At 42.0% G+C, this 27,391-nt stretch overlaps 1 protein-coding gene across 4 annotated transcripts in view; it reads right to left on the bottom strand.

The window, feature by feature from the left end:
• SEPTIN6 (septin 6) overlaps nt 1–27,391 on the bottom strand; it is a 50,064-nt gene that overhangs the window by 13,124 nt on the left and 9,549 nt on the right. For all 4 annotated transcript variants that reach the window (XM_056859191.1, XM_056859189.1, XM_056859192.1 and 1 more), the window contains exons 2-8: nt 21,742–21,856; nt 7,847–8,042; nt 6,972–7,158; nt 6,459–6,620; nt 3,364–3,460; nt 1,312–1,480; nt 257–389 (exon numbers count right to left, since the gene is read on the bottom strand). In XM_056859191.1, coding sequence (XP_056715169.1) covers nt 257–389; nt 1,312–1,480; nt 3,364–3,460; nt 6,459–6,620; nt 6,972–7,158; nt 7,847–8,042; nt 21,742–21,856 — 1,059 coding nt within the window. The remainder of the gene's footprint in view (nt 1–256; nt 390–1,311; nt 1,481–3,363; nt 3,461–6,458; nt 6,621–6,971; nt 7,159–7,846; nt 8,043–21,741; nt 21,857–27,391) is intronic.

The following is a 27,391-nucleotide window of genomic DNA, read 5'->3' as shown; positions in this document are numbered from 1 at the left end:
TATTCACTGAACAGCAGAGACCGCTTCACATTTACTAGTTTGTGATGAGGAATTTTGGGCTTGCTTGTAAATTATTTTGAGCCACTGCTTTCTGGGTTTTGCTTTTAATGTTTGCTTTGATAGATATATTCTGACAGTGTATGATTTCATGCCTTGTAAGCCACTTTGTACTTTTACTTTATAATGATGAAAAGTGGGATATAAATATTTTAATTGAATAAAAATAGACTTCACGTTCAAATATACTTGTTCTCACCTCCTTTTCAGCCTCTTTGAGCTCTGCTTCCTTCTCCTTAACTCTCTGGACAAACATCTGCCTCATCTCCTCTTCCTTTTTCTGCAGCTCTCCCAGGAACTCATTCCTTTTGGCCTCATATGTTTCTTGTAAGCTAAAGGCAGGTAGAAGGAGGGCGGAAGGAAAGGCAGTAAGATCAAGTTTTGTTTGAAATTCATGTTATCAAAAACCTAACTATGACCTAGAGTTTAGAGAGGAACATTTACATTTATTTATTTTATTGCTGCAATCACGCTGAATTGTATAAAGTGGTACCCAAAATTCCCTAGCTGCCACAGAAATTTGGCCTCTCTTTGTTTATTCTGCCCAATTTATTATAGCTGGAGTTCTAAGATAAAAGAAATTCAGGATAAATAAATAACATGTTTATGAATTTCAATGGCTGCTCTGTACAATCTGACAAAATAGTTGGTAGAATTGTCCAGTCTTTCAGTGTCTTGGAATAAACAGGACACAGGGTCTTATTCAAAGACACTGAAAGACTGGACAATTCTACCAACTATTTTGTCAGATTGCACAGAGAAGCCATTGAAATTCATAAACATCAGCACAACTTTAAAAGAAAAGAAGAGAGTTTAAGAATGAATAAGGCTTGGCTTCCTGTCCTGAAAACCTCCAGACTAACAAAGACCACAGTCAACAATAGCCATGCAGATTAGCTTTGGATTTCACTCATTAACAGATCACTTCAGGATACATTGGTTCCATATTAACATGCCACACCCTCATTAGCACATTATCTTGATACTTACAGGACAATGATTAGCACATTACCTTTGATACTTTTTGCAGGACAATGATTCAGCTCAACCCAACCCCTTTCTGACTATATATTACTCTTCCTACACACTTGACACTGAGAGACACTGTCCTTCAGTGTTACTCCTCTGAAGATGCCTGCCACAGCTGCTGGCGAAACGTCAGGAAAGAAAATATCAAGACCACGGTTACACAGCCCGGATAACCTACAAGAACTATCAGCCATGTCTTGTAAGAAATACTTTGGTGAACAATACCTGAATGGTTTACTGTCTGGATCAGTGTCTTTAAATCCCATTTCTTCCAGTTTACATCGCCGGTACAACTCATAATGGCGCGTGTGCGTCTGCTCACGGAGATCCTCCATGTTGACACGAATCAACATCTCTCTCAGCTTCACAAAGTCACAGTGAGCTTCATTTTCCACTGAACAGAGTCAGGGTGATGGGGAAAAAACACAAAGAGAGAGATCATCAAGGAACACTTGAATACAGGCAGCTCTACTTCTCATGCAAGTGAACAGTCCATCTCTTCGAAATCATATGATTGCAAAAACACACATTGACAGATACCATGCAGTACAATTCCTGGTGGTGTACCAAGGTCCTATGATTGCTCACTGTGATATCACCATGCCCTGCCTCAGGAGTCTCAGAGTTTGGGATGTTGGGAGCCTGGCAATCCAGAAAACTCTGAAAAACCTTCCTGGCCTATGTTTTCAGCACCATTGGTTGTGTGTGTTTTCTCTATTTTCTCAAATGTCAAGCAAATCAGAAGTGCATCAAAGGACAGTAATAATACACCTAGATGAACTATGCTTAAAAGCAAGCTTCATGCACAATTTTATACAATAATGGCTACCATATATCTGTGACCCAAGGAGCAACCTTCAACTCTGTTGTAGTGAGATGCTTTTAGGGCCAGACTGGAACTGTGGGTCATTCAGATCCAGGTCTGGAGTAGGCGTTCTCCAGGTTCCAGTTACCACAGCTGAGGACTGAGCAGGAGTTTGGCTGGGTTTTAACTTTGGTAGGCAAAACCTGACCTGAATGGCCCAGGCAATCTCAACAGATCTCAGAAGCTAAGCAGGGTCAGCCCTGGTGAGTACTTGGATGGGAGACCACCAAGGAAGTCCAAGGTCGCTAGGCAGAGTCAGGCAACAGCAAACCACCTCTGTTTATCTCTTGCTTTGAAAACCCCATGAGAGGTGGCCATAGGTCGGCTGCAACTTGATGACATTTTACACACACAGGCAAGGAATAGTGCTCTGTTGACCAGGCAAGAACAAAAGTCTAGGCTTCCACTATATATACTGGGCCTGGCCACCCCAGAAGCCTCATAGTGTCTGACTTGAAGCCATTAATGGCACACATTCCCCATTTCCTTACACATTCAAGAGGTTTCTGGAGTCTGAGTACTCTCAGTCCCAGATCTGGTTCACACCTGGAGAAGAATGAGATGATAAAGAGGTGGCACAGGCCTGAACTGATAAAAAGGACAGTATAATGTCAGAATGCAGGTGGTAGATTCTAGTTCTGAGAACCTCTTTTTCAGGCCTAGCACCTGGCGAGGCCTGGCTAATGCCTGATTTAAATATGACACTGACATGCCAAGAAGAGCTCGCCTGTGTGATGTTGCATTAGGGTTGCCAAATCTGGGTTGGGAAATACCTGGAGATTTTGGGGGAGGAGCCTGAGGTGGGCAGGATTTGGGGAGGGGCAGTGCTTCAACAGGGTATAATGCCATACAGTCCACCTTCCAAAGTGGCCATTTTCTCCAGGTGAGCTGATCTCTGTCGCCTGGAGATCGGTTGTAATCCCAGGAGATCTCCAGCCACCATCTGGAAGGACTGAGAGCTTGAAAAAGTTTCATATGAAATGGAATTATACCGGATTTCCATTGCACAACGTCTTGTCTCCGTTGCCTAACTGTTGGATTTTATATGTATGGACTTGAAATGAAATGAGCAAATTTGCCTACATTTACCTCCTTGTAATGCTTCTGCGTCGTCATATTGGGTCTACTTTAGACCAATTGTAAATTTTCTGTCTGCTCAACTGAGGTTGTGTTAGTGAGAATTTATTCTCAATATATTTTTCTAAAAAGCAATTTTGCATTGTAGTTACCTTATTGTGGGTGTAATTTTGCTGGTGCCTTTATTTTGAATTCCTAAACTCCTGAGTAGCACTTGTAGCCATTTTTGACTACTACCATCTGGAAGTTGGCAACCCTATCTTGCATATACCCAGTGCTTTGTTGAAACTTGCCCACTAGAGCGTGCAACGTTAGCACACCAGTGTGACACTTACCCTGCACAATCCCCCAGGGATACTGACGAGCTTTCATCATTTTATTTCCTATCTTCATTTCCTCTGTGCTGCCAATCACTGCAAATGGTAAGTGGGCCTAGAATAGAGTAAGAGAGGGGAAAGGAAAAAGAGCCCCACCAACAAGTTAACTTCCCTTCGATTAATCATACTTGGCATTTTTGTAACATTTCCCCTAAGAAACCAATGCATTTACAATAACCACATAAAGAAGAGATCTCCAACTGGTGGTAGTTTGTTTGCTGCACCTGGCTCCCATTCTAATTTTTGTTGGTCCCCTATCCCCCCCCCCCCAATGTGAGATGGGTAGGAACACCCAGGTTTGCTGTCCTAAACTCCATGTAGGAAGAGCAGGATAAAAAGGCATAAAATCTAGAGAATAACAGTTTATTTATATAGTGGTTTGTATAATTTTCGAAGCATGAATCCTATTGTAATCCTGATCAATGATTACTTACAAAGAATTATCTGATCTGCTGGTAAGTAATTTATTTGCTGGCTGCATTAGTTTTTAATCTGTTGGCGTGGTCTGTTTTTGCAAATTAGTGTTTATTGTGTGTAGATGTTTTATTAGTTTTTAATCTGTTGGCGTGGTCTGTTTTTGCAAATTAGTGTTTATTGTGTGTAGATGTTTTATTGACTTTTTTTTGTTAGTTCCTTGGAGAGATTTAATTCTGAAAGCAAAAGCCAAGGTATGAATATTTGAATGAACAAAACACCCTTTTAAGAAAGGTGAGTCTTATCCAAAATTGCAGACAGCTGACCGAGGCAGAGATGGTTGTGGCTAAACACCACCTCAAGAAGTCATGGTAGATTCAAACTGGGAACTTCCTGTTCCACAACTCACTTGCTTAGCCACTAAAGCGCATAAGCTTTGCATATGGAGCATGCTGTGATTCCCACATGGAAAGACACCAGAAAGCCCCCAAGAAAATTAAAGTACCTGTCAGATCAGAAGTAGCACAGTGCTTTTTGCACCTGAGTCTCTAAACAAGAAGTACAAACAATTATTTGTCATGTTCTCTCTGGCTGTAGGTTTCGCTGTAGAGGGGCTAAAAATGTCAGATTAGGACAGCGGAGGAGCAATGAACCTTTCTATTTATGGCAAATATGAATTTATGTTCATTTGCAAACTAAACCCCCTCTCAAACTGCTTTAGAGATAACATTTTGTTCTTGCATTTAAAGTAAAATTTTACAAAAGAGAAAGAACAAGAGAGAAAAATACCCTGGGATCACATTTCTAAAGGTTGGGAAGAAAACTGCCAGGCACAGAAATAGAATGACTCCCCAGCCCTGAGAGACGATGCATAAATATATGTGCCTCCACCCTACAGGAAATGAATGGGAAATGTGTTTCTCAAAAGCACTCCACAGCAAGAGCCAAAGATGGCTGCCAGAACAGAATTCCTTTCAAAAGGCAGTTGTAAGAAAAGGGAGTAGGAGGGGGAGAGGAAAAAATCCTTAGGAAAATATTTGCAAGGCTGAATTTTGTGCTTGGTCACACACCTGCTATGAACACTATTATGGCAATATTCCAGATGTGTAGAGAATATAATTTGATAACCACAGTTTCAGTGAGACTTGCAGCGCATAACTTGTGGGCAGAGCTTCGAAGTCTGTGTGCAAAGAACATTTCTAGGCCAAGCTAAATATGACCCAGAGACCCATATTTTAAAAAGTCTAAATGCACCTCTTCCATGCTCTCTTTTTTTAAAAAGCTAAATACATCTGTGAAGGATAAGGGGGTTCAGAACAGGGCTGCTGCTCAGGGGGTGGAGATTCCTGATTTTAATCACTCATGTATTCCCTGAGAGAAAACATACATTTGTAGGTTCCATACAGAGACCAGCAGTGGATACTGATTTGCAACAGGTAAACACTAGCTGGAGCAGGGGTGTCAAACATAAGGCCCGCAGGTGGCTTCGGCCCCTTGAGAGGTCTTATCCAGCCCATGAGCCAGCCGAGGCAGCCACCCCCGCACTCTAAATCTGGGCTAGCCAGGCATAGTCCGGCCCGACCAAGTGACATTTATGTCATATCTGGCCCTAATAACAATTAAGTTCGACACCCCTGACCTGGAGAAAATATTAAATCCTTCACCCAGTGCCACAGCTCCAATACGGATACACACAAACACACTCTTTCAGCCATAGGAGATCCTAATCAAAGATCCTCCAGGTCTCATCTAGTTTGGTCCTTTGTGATTCTCATTTCAATTGTCCTTGCTATCTATTGATAAAATGAAATACCTGTCAACAGATTAGGAGGACATTGAATTAGGGTATCAGGAAGGATAAGAGATGGCCTCTACTGATGATACAGGCCTCCTACCATTACAGAAAAGAAACAGGGATAGAAACAGCATCCTGCCACCCCTAATCCAGTGCAAATAATGGTTGTGTATATATGCTATGCTACAATAAAGTCACCTGGAATCCCTAGAAGCATAGACCATGAACTAGTCTTCATCTCCTGCTTCTCTGGTTTCGTTTCTTTGTTTCTGAGGAGATGGTTTAGCAGATAGAGACAATGCCCATAAAATCAAAACCCATAAACTTCCACATTTAGAGTCTGTTATATTTTTTACGTTGCCTGCCTCCAAAGAGTTCAAGGTGATGGTGTACATAGTACATAGTACTTCGCACCTCTTCGCACACAACCCTGTGTGATAGGTGAGGCTAGGAGATAACATCATGTCCAAAGTGAGAATGAGTGGCTGAGTGGAGATTTGAAATCAGGTTTTCCAATCCAACAGCAATACTCTAACCACTATCCCCCACTGGCTCTCAGGAAAAACTGGTGAGTGAAAGATTTGTACTTCATTACAGAATATCGCTCTTGGTTTGAGCCATGTTAATTGTATTTTAATAAAAAGCAAGCCATTCACTAGGTATGTTATAGTAGTAAACATTAGCAATTCTATTGCTCTTTTTATGGGTTGCAGGTACTTTACATACATCATCTGTGTAATCCCTACAACAATCCTAGAAGGAAGGCCAACACTATCCCTGTTTTGCAAAATACCCCCCTTAAAAGGTATTTGCCCAGAATAAATAGTTTTTTTTTGTTGCTTACATTCATGGTCCCATTTATTTCTGCAACGGACTCATCATCTGTAGGGAACTGGTAGATTTGTACCCCGTTGCTGACAAGTTCACTTGTGATCTTAATTTTGAATTTTGTCAGTTCACTCTTGGAAATGGCATCCGATTTGGCAATAATAGGAATGATATTTACCTGTAGGAAAACCAAGAAGGGGGAAAGGAGAGAGGGGTTGGAGTCCAAAGTTTTCCACTGAACATACAAAGCAACCTTAGACTTACTAACAGCATTGGTCCTTTATAGCCCTGACTGTTAGCAGCTCTCTGAGTTCTCAAGATGAAACCCTGCTACCCACAATCCTTTTAAGGAGACGCCATGCCTTGTGCATGAAAAATATGCGCATTACCCCTCTGCTCCTCCCTGCGGCACAGGAAGTGGCAAGGAGGACATGCCAAATGAAAAAGAGGGCCAACTTCTTCACATGCAAGAGGAAAAAAGAACAATAACCAATTAACACTCTGTCACTGATGCCAACACAAGTCATACCTTACTGTCTAGCTTCTTCATTGTTACCAAATCCAGAGATTTCAAAGAGTGGCCTGTAGGGGCGATGAAATACAAGCAAGCGTGGATCCGGGAATCATGATAGTTGTGTAAAACCCGCTTGATTTTCAGTTCCTCTTGCAGATAAGCTTCAAACTGGGCATCGATGAACTCCACTATAGGCTTATAACTTTTTTAGAAGGGGAGAAAAAACAGAGAACTTATCACAAAGCATAAAGTATTCCTTGCTTGTACCTCATTTAAAGGTGTGGGGGAAGCAGAAATCCTTGACTAATGCAGGAGATAACTTGGATTACACAAAATCTTCACCCTTGTCATGAACAGTTACCAATGCCCCCCCCAATAATTTTCATACAAGCTAAACAAACAAATCCCACACATTGTCAACCAAGTCAATAAAGAAACCACAAATACTTTGATTCCTAGAAATCAAGGGTTATTTCCGATGATATTCTAGAAGCTGGCTGGAGGGGAGGGGGAATTGCTCATGCTACTGGCTTGATCAGATTGCAAACTGGAAACAATGCAATTTACTCGTCGACAGACCAGGTATCCTATGGTATCCTATGCATTTTTCCTCTAGTACTAGAGTGTTTGCATGAGCAGACAACTAGCATGAGCAACTGAAAGCATCAATCTGACATACAACATTAGCCATCTAGCTCTGTGTCATCCAAAAGCCTTTGAGAGAAGATGCCAAGGACTGAAATAAGACCTTGAGCATGCCAAGCAAATGTTCTACAACCAAGCTGTGGCTAACTGTTGGCTGATGTATTGTCAAAACCAGCTGTCAGACTGTCAAGAGCACGAGGAGGAAATCCTGATGTTTAGTTGATCAACAGCCATCTCTTGCTTACCTGTCCTCTTTGTTAATCTGGTCCCCAAAACCCACTGTGCTAACAATGGTCAACTTCAAGTGGACATTGCTTTCCTGAAGATCGTAAGTACTGGATTTTAGCTGAACTCCTGGCTGTGAGTGAGAGGCTGGTTCGCCTTCAAACTTGGTGTTGAAAAGGGTATCCATCAAGGTTGATTTCCCAAGGCCAGTTTCTCCTTTTGAGATTTAAAAAAAAAACAAGCAAAATGTTTTACAAGATGCTGAAATGATGTAGCGGCTCATTTTGTACCAATAGTTAGTTAATGGAATGAACCATATTAAATAGAACAAAACAAGCCACATAGGAGATGCAAACTGGTATCCTGTATACCACAAGAGGTGGCAGTGCATATTTCACAAGCCCCAAAAGATTTTTTGTGAATGTCCCACAGGAACAATATACTGAGTCATTTGAATCTCAAATCCCAAGGACTTTCATACACATTCAAAAAAGTCTGTTTTCATTGTTAGGCACTGCCATTAACTCAGGCTCATTGATTAACCCATATAACTCACGGTCACCTTTGGCGAGTAAGAATCCCCATCAGGCAACTAAACAGGAAATCTATATGAACACTGTTTCTTTTTAGGTGCAGATGTGTTTACTAATTTTTATCTTTCCAAATCCCATCCAAAACATTACAAAAATTAACCATAAAGATTAATTAAAACATCTGTGGACTAGAAATTTTTACAAAAGTATTTGCACATTAACTATGGTTGGGATGTTGGGGGGGGGCGGTATTCCCAGGTTCTAAAAATAAAAGCTCCTAAAAATTCGATCCTTGTATTTGGGGAATGGTGGGGGGATTCTGGCTCCAGTTCCATATGCAGTAGCTTTAAAAAGTGCACTGTGCCCAAAAGTGTATTCTTAACATCAGTTACAGAAGAAGCCTAAAAACATAATGCATGACAGCAAGGCAATTTTTGCATGCTATTCTTGACCAAGGCTCCATCGAAATCTCACTGCATGAAAAAAGCACAACGTTTCTATCCACTGCTGATTTGTCCTTAGTCTTTTGTACTACATTAATGCACTGACACAAATTTCCTGCATCACATACCAGGAAACCATTTGCCCTCTGGGGGTGGGGGTAGATGGGAAACCCGAGTCAGTATGCAGCAGAACAGCAGCTGCTCTCTCAGCCTTTTAGTCTCTCTCTCTCTCTCTCTCTCTCTCTCTCTCTCACACACACACACACACACACACACACACACACACACACACACACACACGCACATACACAAAATCAAGCCAGGGTGGAGAGGATCAAGAAACGAAAAAAGAAAAACACATGGCTGTCCCTGTGGGATGGAACTGAACTGCAGAAGATTTTAAACATGACAGAGAAATGTTTCTTCCTGAGCACCAGTTTACTAAGTCTGAAGACAAGAGCAATGTTATGGAACTGGGTTGAGTATATGTGGAGGGAAGAGCTGAATGGAAGATTTTCATGGCATCTGTCCCCACCTACCCCAAACACAAACTGAGCACCCTTAGATTCTACAGACATACAGCCTGCAACAAAAGACATGTGCCTGGCCTTGATTGGGGATTGATGGCAGGCTAGAAATCAAAACAAATAATATTCTAAGGGCTGCCATAGCAGGTTCTTCACAAATGGCACTACAGACAGATGTACCAGGAACTAAATGCTTGGTTGCTTTTTTGCAGTTCAAACTGAATCATGCTGAAAACCTTCAGAATTTCTTTTCAGTGTTCATCACAAGACATGCCCCCTTCCTCGTAAAAGTACATTTGGATGGCAGCAACAGTGCTATTCAAATTCCTTCATTCCTCCAAAATATTACTGCTATATTCACCCAAAGAGAAATATATACATAAGATGACAGCAGGATACAAATATGCCCTTTTAAAAGGCCATCAGAGTTTTTTTCTTAGGGGATGCCATGAGTCACACAGCTCACAGTACTTCCCACAAAAGCACAGCACATCCTTTGGAGTGGCCATGGGAAGTAATCCTCTGGCCTCACCTTGTTTGTGCATGTGCTGTTGCTGTAACGTGGAGCCTGCAATGCCACGTAGTAGTGATTTTGTGGCAGCAGCCACATCACCAAAAATAACCCAAACTAAACCAAGCTCTTGGTGTTTAGACAAGTGAAATATTCACTATACAAAGAGAACACAGTAAAACACATACGACATTGCAGCTTGCCCTGACCTGTGTAATCTGCCTTGAGCTCAGTGAGAAAGGTGGACTATAAATAATGTAAATAAACAAATGAAGAATTAAACAGAATTAAATAAAATGCTTGCATACAATTAGTACTACGAGGTAACTCAGAGCACATGAGAGTGGCTTTGCAGTGGCAACCACACCTTTGAATTGGGCCCCGGGTATCCACCACACAAGAGGAACCCAATGAAGTGTAAATACCACCTCTTGCCACAGGACGACATATATCCATTCACCACAGTGATCACATCCACAATTCTCTCAGCAAATGACAATTCTAAAGGCATATCTCCCCTACGAATATTGGCTTTACTCCAGTTTTATCTGTCATGGATAAAAGAATTCTGGGAACTGTCCTTGGGTAAGGGTGCTGACAGTCCTCTATAGAAATCCCTACCGATCCCTTTCCTCACTGATTTACAGCTCCCTGAGGAGAGAAAATGATTATTAAACTAGTTTTCTTCTGCAGCTGAGATAAGCCCTCAATATACTTTGGCAACCCACACTGACAGCATCTTTTCCTAGCTTCCCTAGTCTCTCTCCTCATTTCTGACAGGAAAGGCCACTGCTTTGCCAACCCGAAGGCCACTATTCACCATTTCTCTCAGCTACTGTGGCTAGAAAAGGTTTCCGAACAAAAGCTAAAGGGCTGTGCTCAAGTTCTGCTGCTAGCCAGGACCGACAATACTGGGCTAAGACGAGACATTAACCCACCAATATAACAATGGTACCCTGCTTTCTTTATAAGCAAAGCATTTGCCTTTCAGTAAAGGCACTAAAGAACCAGAGCCTGCCAATTATCGTCCACTCGAAGCCATAATTATCCAGCTGCTGCTCAGCTGACGACAACGCTGAATCAGACGCCATGTAGGGATGGAGAAAATGCAGGTGTGTTGCCAGGATTTATAAAAGATGCTAGTCAAGGATCTGAGATTCTAGACCCCTAGAATCAAAATCAAAACATACTTATTTTTGCAAGTAACTCTCAGTCACTCTACAGACTATGGCATATATGGTCAGCCAGGACAGAAGCCCCAAGCCACTGTGGACCATTTGAGCACTGAAACAGGGCAGGGATTCTCCAATAGGAAGACTGATTTCTATAATACATGCCTGAACTCTTCCTAGAAGCTTAATTAACTAAACTGAGCCTATTGTAGTTTGGTCACATTGTGAGAACACCAGAGTCACTGAAACAGAAGAAGAGTTGGTTTTTATACCCCAGTTTTCTCTATCTTTATGGAGTCTCACAGCGGCTTACAATCACCTTATCTTCCCCTCCTCACAACAGAAACCTTGTGAGGTAGGTGGGGCTGAGAGAGTTCTGAGAGAACTGTGACTAGCCCAAGGTCACCCAGCAGGCTTCATGTGTAGGAGTGGGGAAACAAACCTGGTTCACCCGATTAGAGTCCGCCATTCATGTGTAGGAGTGGGGACTCAAACCCGGTTCTCCACATTAGTGTCTGTCAGTCTTAACCACCACACCGCACGGGCTCTCTATGGTAGGAAAAGCTGAAGGCAGCAGGAAAAGAGGAAGACCCAACATGAGATGGATTAACTCTAAAAAGGAAGCCACGGCCTTCAGTTTGCAAGACCTAAGCAAGGCTGTTAATGATAGGACATTTTAAAGGGCATTAATTCTTAGGGTCGCCATAAGTCGGAAGCGACTTGACTGCACTTAACACACACACATACCTGCAAAGGTCACAGCCTGCCTGGAAGTCACACCCCAGCAATCCATGTTTGTAAATAACAACCAATTGCCTGAGCACCAGTTAGAGTAGCAACAGAGTCTGCGTTGAAAACCAAGAAGTCCCTTTATTAAAATATTTGTATTCCACCTTTTCCTGTGCTTAAGGAAGCTCAGAAACAGTGGTCAATCCAACTAATGAATACAATTGAAAATTCATCCTAATCCATTGGTCTGGGGACTAGGTGCAATTATTTATTGGTTAAGGAGCAAAAACTATACATGCTCCAACATTTTTCTCCTCTTTATGGCGTCATAAGTTACTTTCACTGCATTGTTTATTGCATATATAAGAGTTTTATTGCATTACTTTCTAATGTTGTAATGTACTTTTATTTTAGGTCTAAAACGCATGGTCAGTTAGCCCAGTTCCAGCCCCGTTCCAGCCCAGTTCCCTCCCAGTTTCACCCAGGATCAAATCTTCGCAAACGGATGGTACCTTATTTACTCTTCTTTCAGCCCTGTATCAAAGCGAAATGAACCCGCCTTTTCTCATTCCTCTTCTGGGAGAAACAGAAACAGAAACAGGGAAAACGCAGATGATTGGCATCACTCACAGCCAATCATGAGACAGTTTGTGAAGAGGCAGGAATTCAAATGCTTCCTGCCTACTGCTACTTGCGAGCTTTTTTTGAGAAAAAGAAAGTCTTTTTTAAAATGAGGCTTGGATTCTCCCCCCCCCCTTCTTTCAGGTAGCTCCGTTTTTTGTTTTTTTTTTAGTTCTTAAAATGCTTTTAAAATTACAAGCGGGGGCGGGGAAGCCTCCATTAGTCAATTCGAAAGGACCAATCACCAGGAGCTGGGGTGGGGTGGGGAGCAGGAACCCGCATTTTCTGTTTACATGGATCCATTTGCACACAGTTTAGTCCCTGCTCATTCCAGGCAATGTGGGTTCATTTGATCCTGGGTGGAACGGGGATGGAACTGGGCTGGAACTGGGCTAAGTGACCATGCATTTTAGACCATACTGTTTGTTGTATATACTGTACTGTTTTTATTGTTACCTAATATATTCCAGTTCTATTACATTGTAGTGTGCATAACATTTTTACTGCTTTTTTTAAAAAAAATTGTGTAACCTGAGTCTCAGCCAGAAAGGTGAACTACAGATGAGGTAAATATGACACCTAAAGCCAGCTTGGTGTAGTGGTTAAGTGCTAGAATAATATCTGGGGGACCCATGTTCAAATGCCTACTCTGCCATGAAGCTTGGCAGGTCACCTGGGACCAGTCACACTCACTCAGCCTAACCTACCTGCCAGGGTTGTTCTGAGGGTTTGGGAGACCGATGCATATCACCCTGAGTTCCTTGGAGGAAGGGTGGGATTAAAAATGTAGTAATAAATAAATACATTCATATTTCCCAAGACTAAAGTCCTGGTTTAAAATTAACCATCAGTGGTGGCCCATCTCGGGTCTCTTTATACTGCTGGCAATCTAAACAACTGCCTGGATGGCATGGCTGTTCTCAGTAGCCCTCCGGGGTGGGGGGAGGCATATTTTAAGCAAGACCCCAAACACACTAATCCTAAATTAGAATATCTTCTAGCTTTTTAGAGAAAGCATCAGCTGATCTAAAGATCCGTTCCCACCAACTACAGTGAACCTTGAATTAAATGTCTGATTTTAATCAAGGGTATATCAATCTACCAAGTAAATGTTATGAAGAATATATTCCTTTTCAAATCCCAAATCTCACAATTAATCAATCCCATTAAAATAATTTCTGTTTAAATCTACTGTCTCAATACTTAAAAGATGAACCAAACTACTTAAAAATACTCTTCAAGAGCTTAAGAACAAAACTGCAGCTAAACAGGACACTCAAAACCCTTTAAGGAAAATTAAAAAAAGAAACTAACCCTACAGCTTGGAAGTCAGAAGACTAAAAAGTCCAAGAATCAAGGCATGAAACTGATTCACACAATAAATACTTTGCATAAAGCCAGCAGAAATGTAACAAGAGTAGGATCAAACTGACCCTAAGACTTGGGGGTGGGTGGGAATATGACAGACCAAACATTGTTTTCAGTCTTCTACAACTTCATACTCCATGTTCTTCAATCACAGTGAGTTCAACTACCCTGTGGTGCTTCATACCCCTCCACCACACACTCTTGCAATTTTATTTTCATATATTTTCTCCTCGGTATCTTTGTTGTCCTTCTAGAATCATAGTTGGAAGGGACCACCAGGGCCATCAAGTCCAACCCCCTGCACAATGCAGGAAGCATTCTATTCCTGTACTTCCAAAATGAAGTATTTGTTTCTTCGCTCATGGCTTTAAAAAAAAATTCCATGACTTACTTTGGAAGTCTATTCAACTTCTATGCCAGATTAGTAAAAAAAATGTTTTGGGGTTCTGTCAACTGTTAAAACGAGCAAAGATTAAATGCCAGAAACCAAGGTGGCAGGTTTTTTGCTCGCAGGTGATGTGAAGGGGGGAAACAATCCTCTTTGAAGTAATGTGGACTGTTTTTCTTCCCCATGAAAATAGTATCAGAGTGAAAGTGGGTTAAAGTTTCTCTGAAATGTGTATAAATATGAGCCAACTTCTTAATGATCCGTCAGCCAAAGAAAAGTAATGAGGTGCTTGCAATGCCCTCTTCCAGCTCAAATACAAACAGGCACACGTACTTGATTAATCACAGCTGAATGTACGGACTGACTCCAAGGGAGAGTGCTGAGTATGAGGTGTAAAAAGATCTGGGTTAGCTTATTCACACATGCAAGTCACCAAGCAGCGAACATGCATGTGCGCCAAGATTTTCAGTACAGGAAAAGACTTGTAATAAACACCTACACCATCTACTGAAGTACAGTGATATCACAGCCCAACGTCACGATTCCTTTCCTATTCCTTGTTGCCAGTCTTTGATTCCTCATTGTTCCTCTTTGACATGCCTCTGCAGTTCTCATGTATTAAGACAGGAACAGGAATACTAAGGAACAAAACCGCAACTATGAGGGACAACTGCGTTTTTTCAAAACAGCAAGCTGGGGGTACCTACTTGGCAAGCAGAGTTTCTTGTGGGAAGGGCCCATTGTTTCAAGTTGCAAGTTTCATAACCAACCCTATTTCTGTTCAAACACCCCATCCTAGAAATGGAAGAGGGCCGGGACTTTACCTAAAGAGGGAAACGGCTACATAACACCACCAAGTTTGGCTTCTATTGACTCAGCCTTGGACGTCATCTAAAATTAATCTCCAGGCTATGCTATTATAAGGACTACCACGGCTTCCTTTCCTTCTGCCTTACAAGGGACCCATGCATTCCAGTAAATACAGATCCAAATAACTGCTGGCTTTCATATTTTCATTGGGAGAGCGGCCTTGGCTTCTTTGTCCCAGTATGTTCTGGTACAACCTATGATTTATTGCTCTAAGCACAATGTAACTAAGTCAATCTGCAGGGAGCTTTAAGACTGCAAAACCCTAACCTAAACATCGTGATGTGACATCATCCCATGTGTCAGTAATGACCCAGTGTTTACACTGGGGACTACCTTTACATTTATATTTAAGATGGAGCTTCTACCATGCCTTCTACCATTAAGATATTTTTTCCCTCTCTTCCTTTTTTTTGCTTTAACATCAAGCCTGAGGAAGAGTTCTATACAACTCAAAAACGAGCATATTGCTTTGTAATTTCCAGTTGGCTCTAATAAAGAGAATGTGTAACTGGCCCCATTTGGATCATTGATAAGGAAGTTAACAGCTGTTTAATGAGCTTCAGACTTCCCGGAACAAACCACAGAAGTCAGGCCCTGATTAGGAGGAGATGCAGATTGGCTCAGCTGTTCACACAGTTCATGCTAGGAGGGAAGCATATTGATTTATTGCTTTCAAAATCAAGAGTTTCCTGGAATTGAACGTTTCAAACCAATCCCAGCTCTCTCTACATTTCCATCCTGGATCAGTTCCACAGCAACATTTCCTGATGTTCACCAAGCTTTTAAGGTGTGATCTGTCACAGCTTGCCAAGGCTGGGAAGTTTTTGCCAGGCTCAAATAAGACAAGGGCTGGCCAGACTCTAACCTCTGATGAGCAAGCACAAAGCACCCAATTCCTTCCTACATTTGAAACCTTTCCCTCCAATATACAGAAATAGAACCTTGTACTGTTTGGCACAATCTCTGCTAACAAACGTGGATAACAAAAGAAATTAATAACAGAGGTCCCACATTTTCATCTCTTTGAACTCAAAGCCTTCTGCAACATGGTACAGAACATATTTGCCTACTTTACTGGGTTGTAATGTAATTCACGATCGGTGGGTTTTCTGAAGGGCTGTGAAATCAGAAGAATTTCCAGTGCCTTCAAATCAATCAGTCTATCAGCTCAAGCAAGTCTTTTGATTGTATTTTCAGCCAATAAAGGTATAATAACATAACATGATTTTGGATTTGCATTTTTTGGTTTTAATTTAATGCTTTTTTAATGAGTAAACAGAGTGAATAAGAGATGTTTAATATCCTAAGAACGCCTGAAAAAATAGTTAATGATAACTTTTGAACAACCCAACTTGAACAGTATTGTACGTGCCCATTCATTGCATGACTATTGTTATGAAACAATGCATTTTTAGAAATGAAAATTTTTCTACTGACTTGACTACTGAAAAAATATACCAGTGGGAAATTTCTGTCCATTCCATTGTTTGTGCTAAGAATTACTGCGATCACATGCTCTGAATATTGTGAAGTGATACGGTACATAATGGCTAAGTATTAGCATTATTAAAACACTGAGACTTATTTTCTAACAACTGATGACTAGCAGGATCAAGCTAATGCTTGGACAGCCTCAACAATTCCCTATTCTAATACAGTATCATCATAGCAGACAGTCTAGATTTTATTAAATCCCCTGCAGGGGAGCCTCATTTACTTACAGTACAATTCCAGGCTAATGTAACAGTGGTTTGCTCCAGCCTCCCCAAAGGTGATGGCTGGAGATGTACTGCCAACCGCTTCTGCTTTATCTCTCTCACACACACTAAATAAGATAGACAGCACAACAGAGGCTGTACAAGGCAGTGGAAGGTTTATAAGATTGATTCACTGAACTGGAAGGCTGCAAGGTGGTTGCCAAAACTGTATCCAAGGAACAATGGCCAGGGCACCCGTCCACACTCGGTGCAGACATGACATCTAACCATGATTAGTGATAACCTTAGTTAAGATTACAAATGTACAATGAAACTATGGTTTCGCTTATCAAGCAAATCCGCATCCCTTCAGAGTTTGTATAATTCAACAGAAGCAAGACCTCTTTATCACCTTGCAAACCCAGTGGATAGGGTGGCAGGCACGCTATCTTAACCAGGGTTTGCTATTTGAGAGATGCAATACTTTTCTATGGTTTGCAAATCTACACCATGATTTGCATCCAATCTTTAACCATGGTGGATAGGTAGATATCATGCTCAGTTTAACCATGGTTTGTTAACATTGCTCTGGGCCTTAGAGAACTTCCTGGCTTCCAGCAGATTACCCAGTTATTTAGCCATTCCGTCATCCTGGATCTAGCCCCATCTAAGAACTCCCCCCTCAAGCTTCCAAATAACATCACTGAGGCTACCAGAACGAGGGCAGGAAGCAGTCAGGGTCCCTTCCATCATGCCCGGCTCCAGCTCAACTGAGATGATGAGAGGGAAGGCATCTTGGCCATCTTCTGGTCACTGGGTGTGTGTGTGTGTGGGGGGGAGGTAGTTGTGAAATTCCTGCATTGTGCAGGGGGTTGGACTAGATGACCCTGGTGGTCCCTTCCAACTCTATAATTCTATGAGAATGCTCTTGAATGTTTTGTATCGATTTTTAATTGCTATTTGCAATTTTTAAAAAATTCATGTGAACTAATTTTGGCTGATGCTATGATCTAAACTCTCCTTTTTGCTTTTTGCCTCAAGTGAAGGGAGTTATTTAGAACTACTTCAAACTCTTTGATATAATTCTCCAAGTTCTTCTGTTGGTAAAATGTAATGAAACACAGCAAACTTGCATCCAAAAGAATACTTATTTTATGGGGTGGGGAGATACAGTGTCTAGGTTTTCTTTCATACATACCATCAAAGGATAACTTGCAACTCTCAAAAATTGAGATGCTAAATCCTTTTGAACCACATTAAATACCTTTATTATAAATAATTTTGTTTTTATTGGGAAAGGCCATACAAATAAACTAAACAGGTAATCTCAGCAACAGTCTGAGAGAAGAATGGAAAAGATGATGGTTGCAGACTTCTGGTAGCTGAAGAAACCCAGGTGATCTCAGACCGGGGAACTGAGTGACATCATGTGAGAAATTTCAACTGTGTCTCTGGTTAAAGTAGTAAACTACTGTATTTGTATTTTTTTATTTTTTATTTATTTTGTTTATTGTAATTTTGTTAACAATACATTTAATAAAATGCTTTAAAAAAAGAGCGTGTCATATGGCACTAGGGCCATGTGCCTAACCCCTACAAAAGCTTCCAAGTTTGCTCACTAGTCTGAGCAACAAGAAGACTTGCCTGAGAGACAATCATCTGCACTTGCACCTGATCCTGGCCCTCACCCTTCTTTGTCCTACCCCATTTTCTAGCAGCGTACTTTACGACAGCTTTAAGACAGTTTTGCAGCACCACGATCGACCAAGAGATGCACTGCTTTTCTGTCACTAGCAATTTGCTGGGTCATCTAAAAGGACACTGGAGGAAAGTAGGCCCAGAAATAGATATATTTGTAGTCTGTTTGCATGGTCTAGGATTCCCCTCAAATGTTTTTTGTAAATAAATACTTTCTAGTTGAGAACGGCATCTTTTTTTGCTGTGCTGTTCTCATGAGCCTACAGCCCCTTCACTCCCATCTTGACAGGAGCTACATCTGACAGAACCAGCAATGTAGACAAGAAAGAGTCAGATATTATAAGTGCTGCATCATGATCCTTAGCTAATCTGGTCTGCAACCTGAGGACTGCTCCTGGATCCAGAGCTGCATTTAGAGAATCTGCAGCAAGAAGCACTTTGGATCAGGTTTTTAGGAGGCAGCCTTTCCTAGACCAAAGAGCTTCTGCGACTATAAGCCATGCATTTGCAACATCAGGGTCCAACAACTGCAACACACTTTGCATACCAGTTTCAAAGGCAGGAGCACTGTCTGTTTGGCTTATGGTTTAATTCAAGGTGCTGGTTCCTACTTATAAAGCCCCATGCAGCCCAAGACCAGCAAACCTCAGGAAGTACCTGTCTCCTTATCAGCCCTCATTCCCATTAATATCCACAGAAGCAGCACTGCTGAGAATTCTGACTATTCAGAAGGCTGGATTGGCAAATACTTGAAGCAGAGCCTGTCTAATAGTGGCCCAAACATTGCAGGACATGTTACCCAAAGTCTGTCTTTTAAGATGCTATTCAATGCCTTCCTGTTCAGGAAGGGTTTTTTAGAACGCTTTCATTGTTTGTTTAATTTTGCTAAGATCCTAAAAGCATCGTTTGTTTAATTTTGCTAAGATCCCAGACCACAAATTGTCTGTAGAACATATATGAACATATGAAGCTGCCTTATACTGAATCAGACCCTTGGTCCATCAGTCAGTATTGTCTACTCGGACCGGCAGCGGCTCTCCAAGGTCTCAGGCAGAGGTCTTTCACATCTTGCCTAGTCCCTTTAACTGGAGATGCTGGAAATTGAACCTGGGATCGCCTGCATGCCAAGCAGGTGTTCTACTGCTGAGCCCCAGCCCTAGATGCTCTACCACTAAAAATTAAGCAGTTCCACATGATCTGTTCTGGCCAACTGTAGAGGCTCCCTTTCTGTTCTGGCTAGTTTCCCTGGAGCTCTCTCTTCAACCAAAGATGCCTCCAGATATGTCTTCTTGCAATCCCAGGAAATGTGTGTGTGTGAAGTGCCATCAAGTCACAGCCGACCTATGGCGACCCCAGCAAGGGGCTTTGAAGGCAAGTGAGAAGTGGAGTGGTTTGCCATTGCCTTCTTCAGGGTCCTCCTTGGAGGTCTCCCATCCAAGTACTGACCTGCTTAGCTTTCGAGATCTGACGAGACTGGGCTATATTATACCATTCCACATCCCAGAAAATAGCAAATCTGAATAAGCCTATGCAGATGCAACAATATAATGGAAATGTCTCAGCCCACATTTGGAAGTCGGGAAAGGGGCCAAAACTCTGTTGTATAGAGAGCATAAGCTTTGCAATCAGACTGTCCTGGGTGCAATCCCTAGCACCTCCAACTGAAAAGATCTCCAATAAAATATACAGAGGAGGGCCTTTCTCTGCCTGAGACCTTGGAGAGCCAAAGGCCAGTCAGAGTAGACAATATAAGCAATGAGGACCAACAGTCTGACTTGGTATAAGTACGGTAACTCCATATGTCTATATGAGAGGCAGTTGAAAACATGTTATAAAAAGGGGGATTTAACAAATACTTTTAACATTGCTAGCCGCAGACATGAACAGCACCACTGAGGGAAGGATGAATAACTAAGACACAGTGCTTCTCTTTCTTCCTAAATAGAGGAATACTGCTTCAAGTGCACCTGTCATCCTCCATTAGTGTTACCTTGAAACTAGAACAACCCCCCAACAGTTCTCCAGCTATCTACATATAGCAACGCAGCAGCTTCACGCAAAAGGCAGTCAATGAGCAAGTCAGCCTTTTGACTTCATGAACAATGCTTGCAAGAAGTATTTTCAACCCCCTTTCCCAATCTAGGTTGACACTTCAGTTATTTGCTATTTAAAAAAACAACAATACGAAATCCTGGCCATTGCTTATTTGCATATGGTAATTCACTGGCCTATTTTATTATCTCTGTAATTGAAATAGCTGTCAAGTTTGTATTCAGGGGCTGATGCTCAATTGGACTTGGACTTTTAATTGATGTGAGCCATGTGGGGAGACATTTTTTGTTGAAAAGAAGAACAAAAATGTAACAGACATATAAAAATAAGAATCGCACCTCTGACCAACTTGGAGGCATCTGTCAGAGGTATTAAGCATAAACAGAAACATTCTGAGACAGCATCATTCTGAATATATATTGCATGGCTTTTGTTGCCCATTTTGTACCCCATCCAAGCAGATGCCCTTTTGCCTGACAGAACTTACACCACTGCCAAGATTTACTTGTTATTTATTAAGCACATTTTTATCCCCTCTTTCTGCCAAGGAGCTCAGGGTACTTGTGCATCATTCTCCTCCATTTCTTCCACATTACAACCCTGATAGGTTGGCTGAGAAAGAATAACTAGTTCAAGTTCACCCAGTGAGCTTCATGGCAGAGTGGAGATTTGAACCTTGATTCTCCCATACCCTAGTCTGAAAAGATCCCCTCCCCTGCATATAGAAAACTAGCTTTCTCCCTTGCAGGTAAGTTTTCTACATGAAGGGTGTTTGGTTTTTTTTTAAATGGAGAAGCATTCATCCCTGCAATTCCCCCACTAGAAACAGGCTGGCTTTTATCATTGCCTGTTCGTGTGAACTAGGCCTAAATAGAGCAGGTGAACTTGTATACAAAGCAGCAGCATGGTTGACAGAACCCATAGATTTCTTTTCATTCTATTACGCACAGGCTTGAAACAAGGTTATCTAGCTTATTTCCCAGCTTGCAGCTGGGCACAAACAGCACAGGCCTTAGAACCCTACAGGCCTTCAGTATCAGCCTCTCTGTTTTTGCTGTTCATTTGCCCAGCAACATAGAGCTCATCCCATCCCATCATCTTCAGACCTCCCAAAGAGACAGTGAAACTTATTAGTCTGGCATAAAACTCAATCAGATGACTCAGGATGTGATTTCTAGATAAATCAAAGGCTTACTTGTTTGCCCAGTTTACCTACATGTGACTTTGAGCAGCACAAACAGACCCACATACAGCATCAGAATTTCCCAAAAGTGGAAGCAGCAAAGGGGAAAAAAGAAGTACTCACCCACACACAGGATGTTGAAACAGAAACCATGGCTAACTGATTTATTAACCAGTTGGTCAGGCAGACTGTCAAATCCTACGTGGCCGGAAAGAGGAACGGTACGACAGCCTTCGCCCTAAGACAGTTTTAAAGAAACGTATGTTAAAACAACATCCAAAGAACACAACATTCTATTCTACATGCACTCGAAAAATGCTCTCTTCCAAAGACACCATGCCTTTTCTTTTGGCATCTCAGCCCAAAACAGGTCTTTCCATAAATCTTGTTTCTTGACAACCAGCTTGGTTACCAACCATCATAAATGGACCCAAATAAGGCCAACGCAACGGAAGTGTGACATTTACACAGCAAGACTGTTTTGTGTTCTTCTATCCCAGAAATTATGTTTATAACAGACGTAGTCACTCATACACAGTTTATACCAGTTAGCATTTTGATGCAAGGCACTTAAAAATAATGGACACCCAAGGATTTTTCTCCCTTTAATGGAAGGGAGGATGGAGAGGAAAGATTGGGGGGGGGGGTCAGAAAAAGGACCAATAAAAACTGAAGTTATTATTGCATTATTTCACAAAGGGGACACAATTCAAAGGTAAGTTAGAAGGAGCCATATTTGGAAACTCTACATGTATATTTCATATGACGCAGCTGTCTCTATTTATGAATTATCAGCAGTATGATCAACTTTATTTATAGTTTGCCTTTGTCACTAAGACTCAAGGCAGATTACAAATTATGAAAAGCAATTCCATCAGACAGCAAAGACAAGGATGGTCACCCTGGCAAAGCACTTTTCCTATTGTGTTTTTTTTGGGGGGTGGGGTTCCTTGTTAAAATGTTTAGTGCAGGTTGTTAAGAGTTGTAGATATTAACTTCCTCTCCCAGGTCTGTAGAAATTATATCTGTAAATGGGGAATGGGTACATCTTGCCTGTAGAACACATGCACGTATATACATGGACACTAAAGCTCCATGCAGCACACAGGCCACTTGAATAAAGACACTGCAAAGGCAGAAGCATTTTTTCAATTGATAATATACAGCAGGGCAGTTACATTTTTCAAATAGTTTTTTATGCAAAGGAACAGACACCCTCTTGGCTTTGAAATCAGTGCAGGACAAGCAATTGTTGAGCCTAACATAAAGCAAGCGGAGAACAGTGTGTGTGTGTGTGTGTGAGTGAGAGAGAGAGAAAGAAAGAAAAAAAGAACGAACGAATGAACAAACTGGGGTATTACAAGCATATTCCTTGGCAGGATTGGAAGGGTATGTCTTTTACTTGAGGAAAAACCAGGAAGGGAAAGAGTGGAAAGAACATCTACTAAAACTGAAATCTCATTCCCCACCCCTGAACATTTCATTTTAATTAAACTTTATTTTAAAAGTACAGCCACTATGTGGTGGTGCTCAGTACCATTCCTCCAAATTCCAAAAGTGCCCAGAGGGTCAACCTTCTGCTGGGGACTCTTCATTTATCGAAAAGTAAACTGGCTGGCCCTTGTGTGGCAAGGAAAGCTGCAAAACTGGACCACCCAGAGGCAAGGTGGACCATCTTCTCTAAAAAAAACTGCCTTCACCCTTAACCAGCCTGCTTGGACTTCAGAATCATGCATGGTGCTCTCCTAGGAGCCACCCTTAAAGGAGGTTAGACTGGCAAAGACTGAGAGGAGTGCTTTTTGACTTCCCTCCCCCAGATTGCGGAACTCTCTTATCCTGGAAATGAAGCTGGCATTGACCTTACAGGGCATGCTGGACTGAAATGAAAAACTTTATTTTTCAGAAGCTTCAAGATGGATAGAGGAAGAATGGCACCTGTTATCAGCTATAGCTTTGTACCTGTACTGTTGATGGTTTTAGATGTTTGGTGAACTACACAGGAATTGTTTCAGCCTATTGCATTGAGCAACTTTGGGTGGAAAAGCAGTTGATAAATGACCTAAATAATGATAATGATGATAATTATGATCATCATCAGGTATGGGTATGTAGAAACCCAGGGGACTCCATGGGTACGCAGAAAAAGATGACTTTATAAATTAAAAGAGAGGGAACCCTCAAAAATGGCCTGATGACAACTGAAAACATTCCAGAAGGGATGGAAAGTTGAAAAGCTAAGAATCAGTTGGGAGAGGAAAAAGAGATCAGCCTACTCAGGACCCTGACAGAATCAGAGGAGAGGATTTGGCAAGTGGATGGGGTTTCCGAATTGCCCAATGATGATTACCTGTACCCCCCCCCTCCGCTTGTTCCACTTGTTAGTCTTCATTAGAAGGCCACTATGAAAAGGGAACAGTGGCCCAAGAATATATTCTCCTGCCCCACAAATGGCAGAGGGAAGACGACTCTCCTGAGGAGCCTAAATCTGAACTATTTGCTAATTCTTCATGTATTCGTGTTACACACTGAAGATATTAAAGGTTTTGTTTATATTCTAGTCCCTCAGCTCTGTATGCATATTTTATTTTTTCCCCGACTAGTTCTTAATGGCAAGAATCCCATTAAAAAAAGCATGTTCTCTGCCTTAAAAAAAAAGGCAACCGTAAAGGATCTCACAATCCTCTACAGATTCAAACCAGTGCCTAACAAAACAACATATGAGAGGGTAAGCCTTCTTTCTAGATTGTTCCATTTCAGACTACAGATCACAGTTTACAAGACTGAAAACACCACCACAGGAAAAAAATTCTCTGCAAAAAAAGGTGAAGGCAGAAATAACAAGAATGAGGTTAGAACCCAAATGTGCTGCAGGCTTTTGTTCTGGGGGCAGAGTGTGCAAGTTCAAAGCCAATTCTACCACAATAAGAATATTCGGTCTGCAAACTAGATATCATGGGAAACGGTTCTAGCCTAGCCTTCTCTGACACACTTAAGCAATTTCTGTGCAGTGGACTGGGAAGGGGTTAATGGAGGACCACTCAGTCACACAAGCCCCCTTACCAGCAATCTTACCAGGGTTTACTTGCTTCCTCATCTCCTGTTTGCCCCACATGCTTCCTTCCTCAGGCCCAGATGCTATGCAAATCTGTTTCCTATGGAGGATAGGGCTATCCACAGCTACTAGTCAAAATGAATACTATATGCATACTTATTCTCTCCAGTATCAGAGGAACATGCCTATTATATTAGGAGCTGTGGAACACAGGTAGGATAATGCTGCTGCTTGGCCACTGTGGGAACCGACTGCTGGACTTGATGGACCTTGGTCTGATCCAGCATGGCCTTTCTTATGTTCTTATGCCATCATGGGTATATTTCATTTGCTTCACTGTGACCATCTCGTTCACTAGGTATAGCATTTGTATGACTTCACCATGTCATGCACTCATTTGGTATGGGGAAAGCCATTTTGGATACCAAATGAAACCTTTTTCTTTGGTAGGCCTAGCAAAGCTGAAGCTCTAAGTCACAAAGCTTTAAGCAAACCACCAGTCAGATGGCTTTACACAAAGCAAACAGTCAAAGAATCAAATCAGAGGGGAAACGATAGGAATCGGCTGCAAATGTGGAGCAAACCAAATCAGCATCATGAGATCTAGGCCAAAAACACACGGTCCCTTAACCCACTTTATTCCCCGTTTCAGCCAGGATCAAAATTACCCGGTCTGGTGGGGGGGGAACTGTACGCATTACCTTGAAAAGCAGGGACGAAACTGTACCAATCGATCCATGTAAACAGAAAGTGCAGGAGACATGAAATTCCTGTTTAGTTTGGCAACCCCCCACGCCCCCGGTGATTGGTCGTTTCAAATTGACCAATGAGGGCCTTCCCTGCCCCGGGAAACAACCAATTACCAGGGGCGTTGCAAGCTAAACAGGAACTGTGCACGTCTCCCGCACTTTCTGTTTACATGGATGGATTTGCACACAGTTTCATCCCTGCTTTTCAAGGTAATGCGTACATTTTCCCCCCAGCCCGAGTCAATTTGATCCTGGCTGAAACGGGGAATAAAGTGGGTTAAGGGACCATGCGTTTTTGGCCCTCTCCTGACACTTTCTCAGTGGGTAGCCGTGTTAGTCTGTTTGCAGTAGTCAAAAAGGGCAAGAGTACCCTACCAGAAAATATTTTTGTTAGTCTTTAAGGTGCTACTGGACTCTTGCCCTTTTTGACTACTGACACTTTCTGTGCATGTACAAAACCCATATGGAACACAGCTACAACATGCTGAGGAAAAAAACATTCGCCTGAGCATCAGACAAAGATGATGTGTTTTATACCACACAGAAGTTTCACCTTCACTAAACTTCCTGTTTTCTCTTCTTCAGAGTCATGAACTGCACGGTATACCTGTATCATGTCATAGTAGCAAACTGTTGTGACGTAGAACTGATGCAGAGGTTAATAAAAGGGGAGCTTGCTAAAAGTGCCCTCAGTCCAACCCAGTAATCCCAAGCATGGTGCCCATGTACACCGTGGCACCCACCAATGCGTTTCCTAGCACCCATTTACTTCTTCAACAAATCATTCTCTCCAGGATCAGAGGAGTGTGCCTATTACATTAGGTGCTGTGGAACACAGGCAGGACAATGCTGCTGAAGTTGTCTTGTTTGTGGGCTTCCTAGAGGCACCTGGTTGGGCCACTGTGTGAACAGACTGCTGGACTTGATGGGCCTTGGTCTGATCCAGCACGGCCTTTCTTATGTTCTTATCTCTTCCCTAAAGCAAAGAGCCAGTCTTGGATTTTCTCAGCTTCACCAGAGTAGGAAATGCTTCAGAAGAACCCAGGAGGCATGACCATTGTGTCTGCAGAGAGCAGCCATTCAAAAACAGCTGTCTCCGTTGTAGGTACGGCAACACTTGACTTGGGAACTCTCAAAAGTTTGTAACTGCCCTCAGCCCCCAGTGGCAGCCATTCTGTGGTGACACCCACTACCAGTTCTCAGGATCCAAATGGGTCCATAGCTCAACAGAATTGGAGACCCTTGCTCTAATCCTCCTCTTCTGCCCATTTCTTCTTTCTTGCACAAGAATGGTGGTCTACAGCCTTCTTGAAAACACACATCAAGTGCCATATCTTTAGCAACTGAAAAAGTAAGCAGTGTGCATCTGTGCTGCTTCCGTGCTTTACCAGGGGAGTGTGTTGCAAGATGCTCCTACTGAAAAATACATCCAATTACAGGAGTCCAATTATAGAAGTTCCGGTTGAGAAAGATAAATACCTCATTGTGTTTTTGATCTCTGGAGCACAAGCACGTCTTTGGGTCTTTCTTCATCATACAAAAATGTAACTTCATCATAACAAAATCACTTTCTTAAGCGAATGCACCCTGTATTTTAGACAGCAGCTACATCAGAATCCTAGTTGTTATATCCAGAGTCAGCCACTGTGGTGAAATTGTTAGTCTTGGACAAGAATCTGGAAGACCCAGGTTTGAATCCTCAGTCTGTCATGGGAGCTTGCTGGGAAACCATAGACCCATCACATACTCTCAGACTAACCTACCTTACAGGGTTGTTGTGAAGATAAAATGGAGGAGAAAAGAACAATGTAAGCCACTTTGGGTTCCATAGGTGAGAAAGATAGGGTATAAGCCTCTACCCAATTCTTGGTTACCCTTCCATCTTTGCGAACTCCAGCTTATTTTAACACTTAATAGTCCCACGTTACCATAGAGCATTTATGCTTGCTCACCTGAATGCCACACCTTTGGC

Source organism: Euleptes europaea, chromosome 13 (genome assembly GCF_029931775.1).
Source record: "Euleptes europaea isolate rEulEur1 chromosome 13, rEulEur1.hap1, whole genome shotgun sequence".
Classification (NCBI taxonomy): domain Eukaryota; kingdom Metazoa; phylum Chordata; class Lepidosauria; order Squamata; family Sphaerodactylidae; genus Euleptes; species Euleptes europaea.
This window is presented reverse-complemented; position numbering and strand designations above follow the sequence as displayed.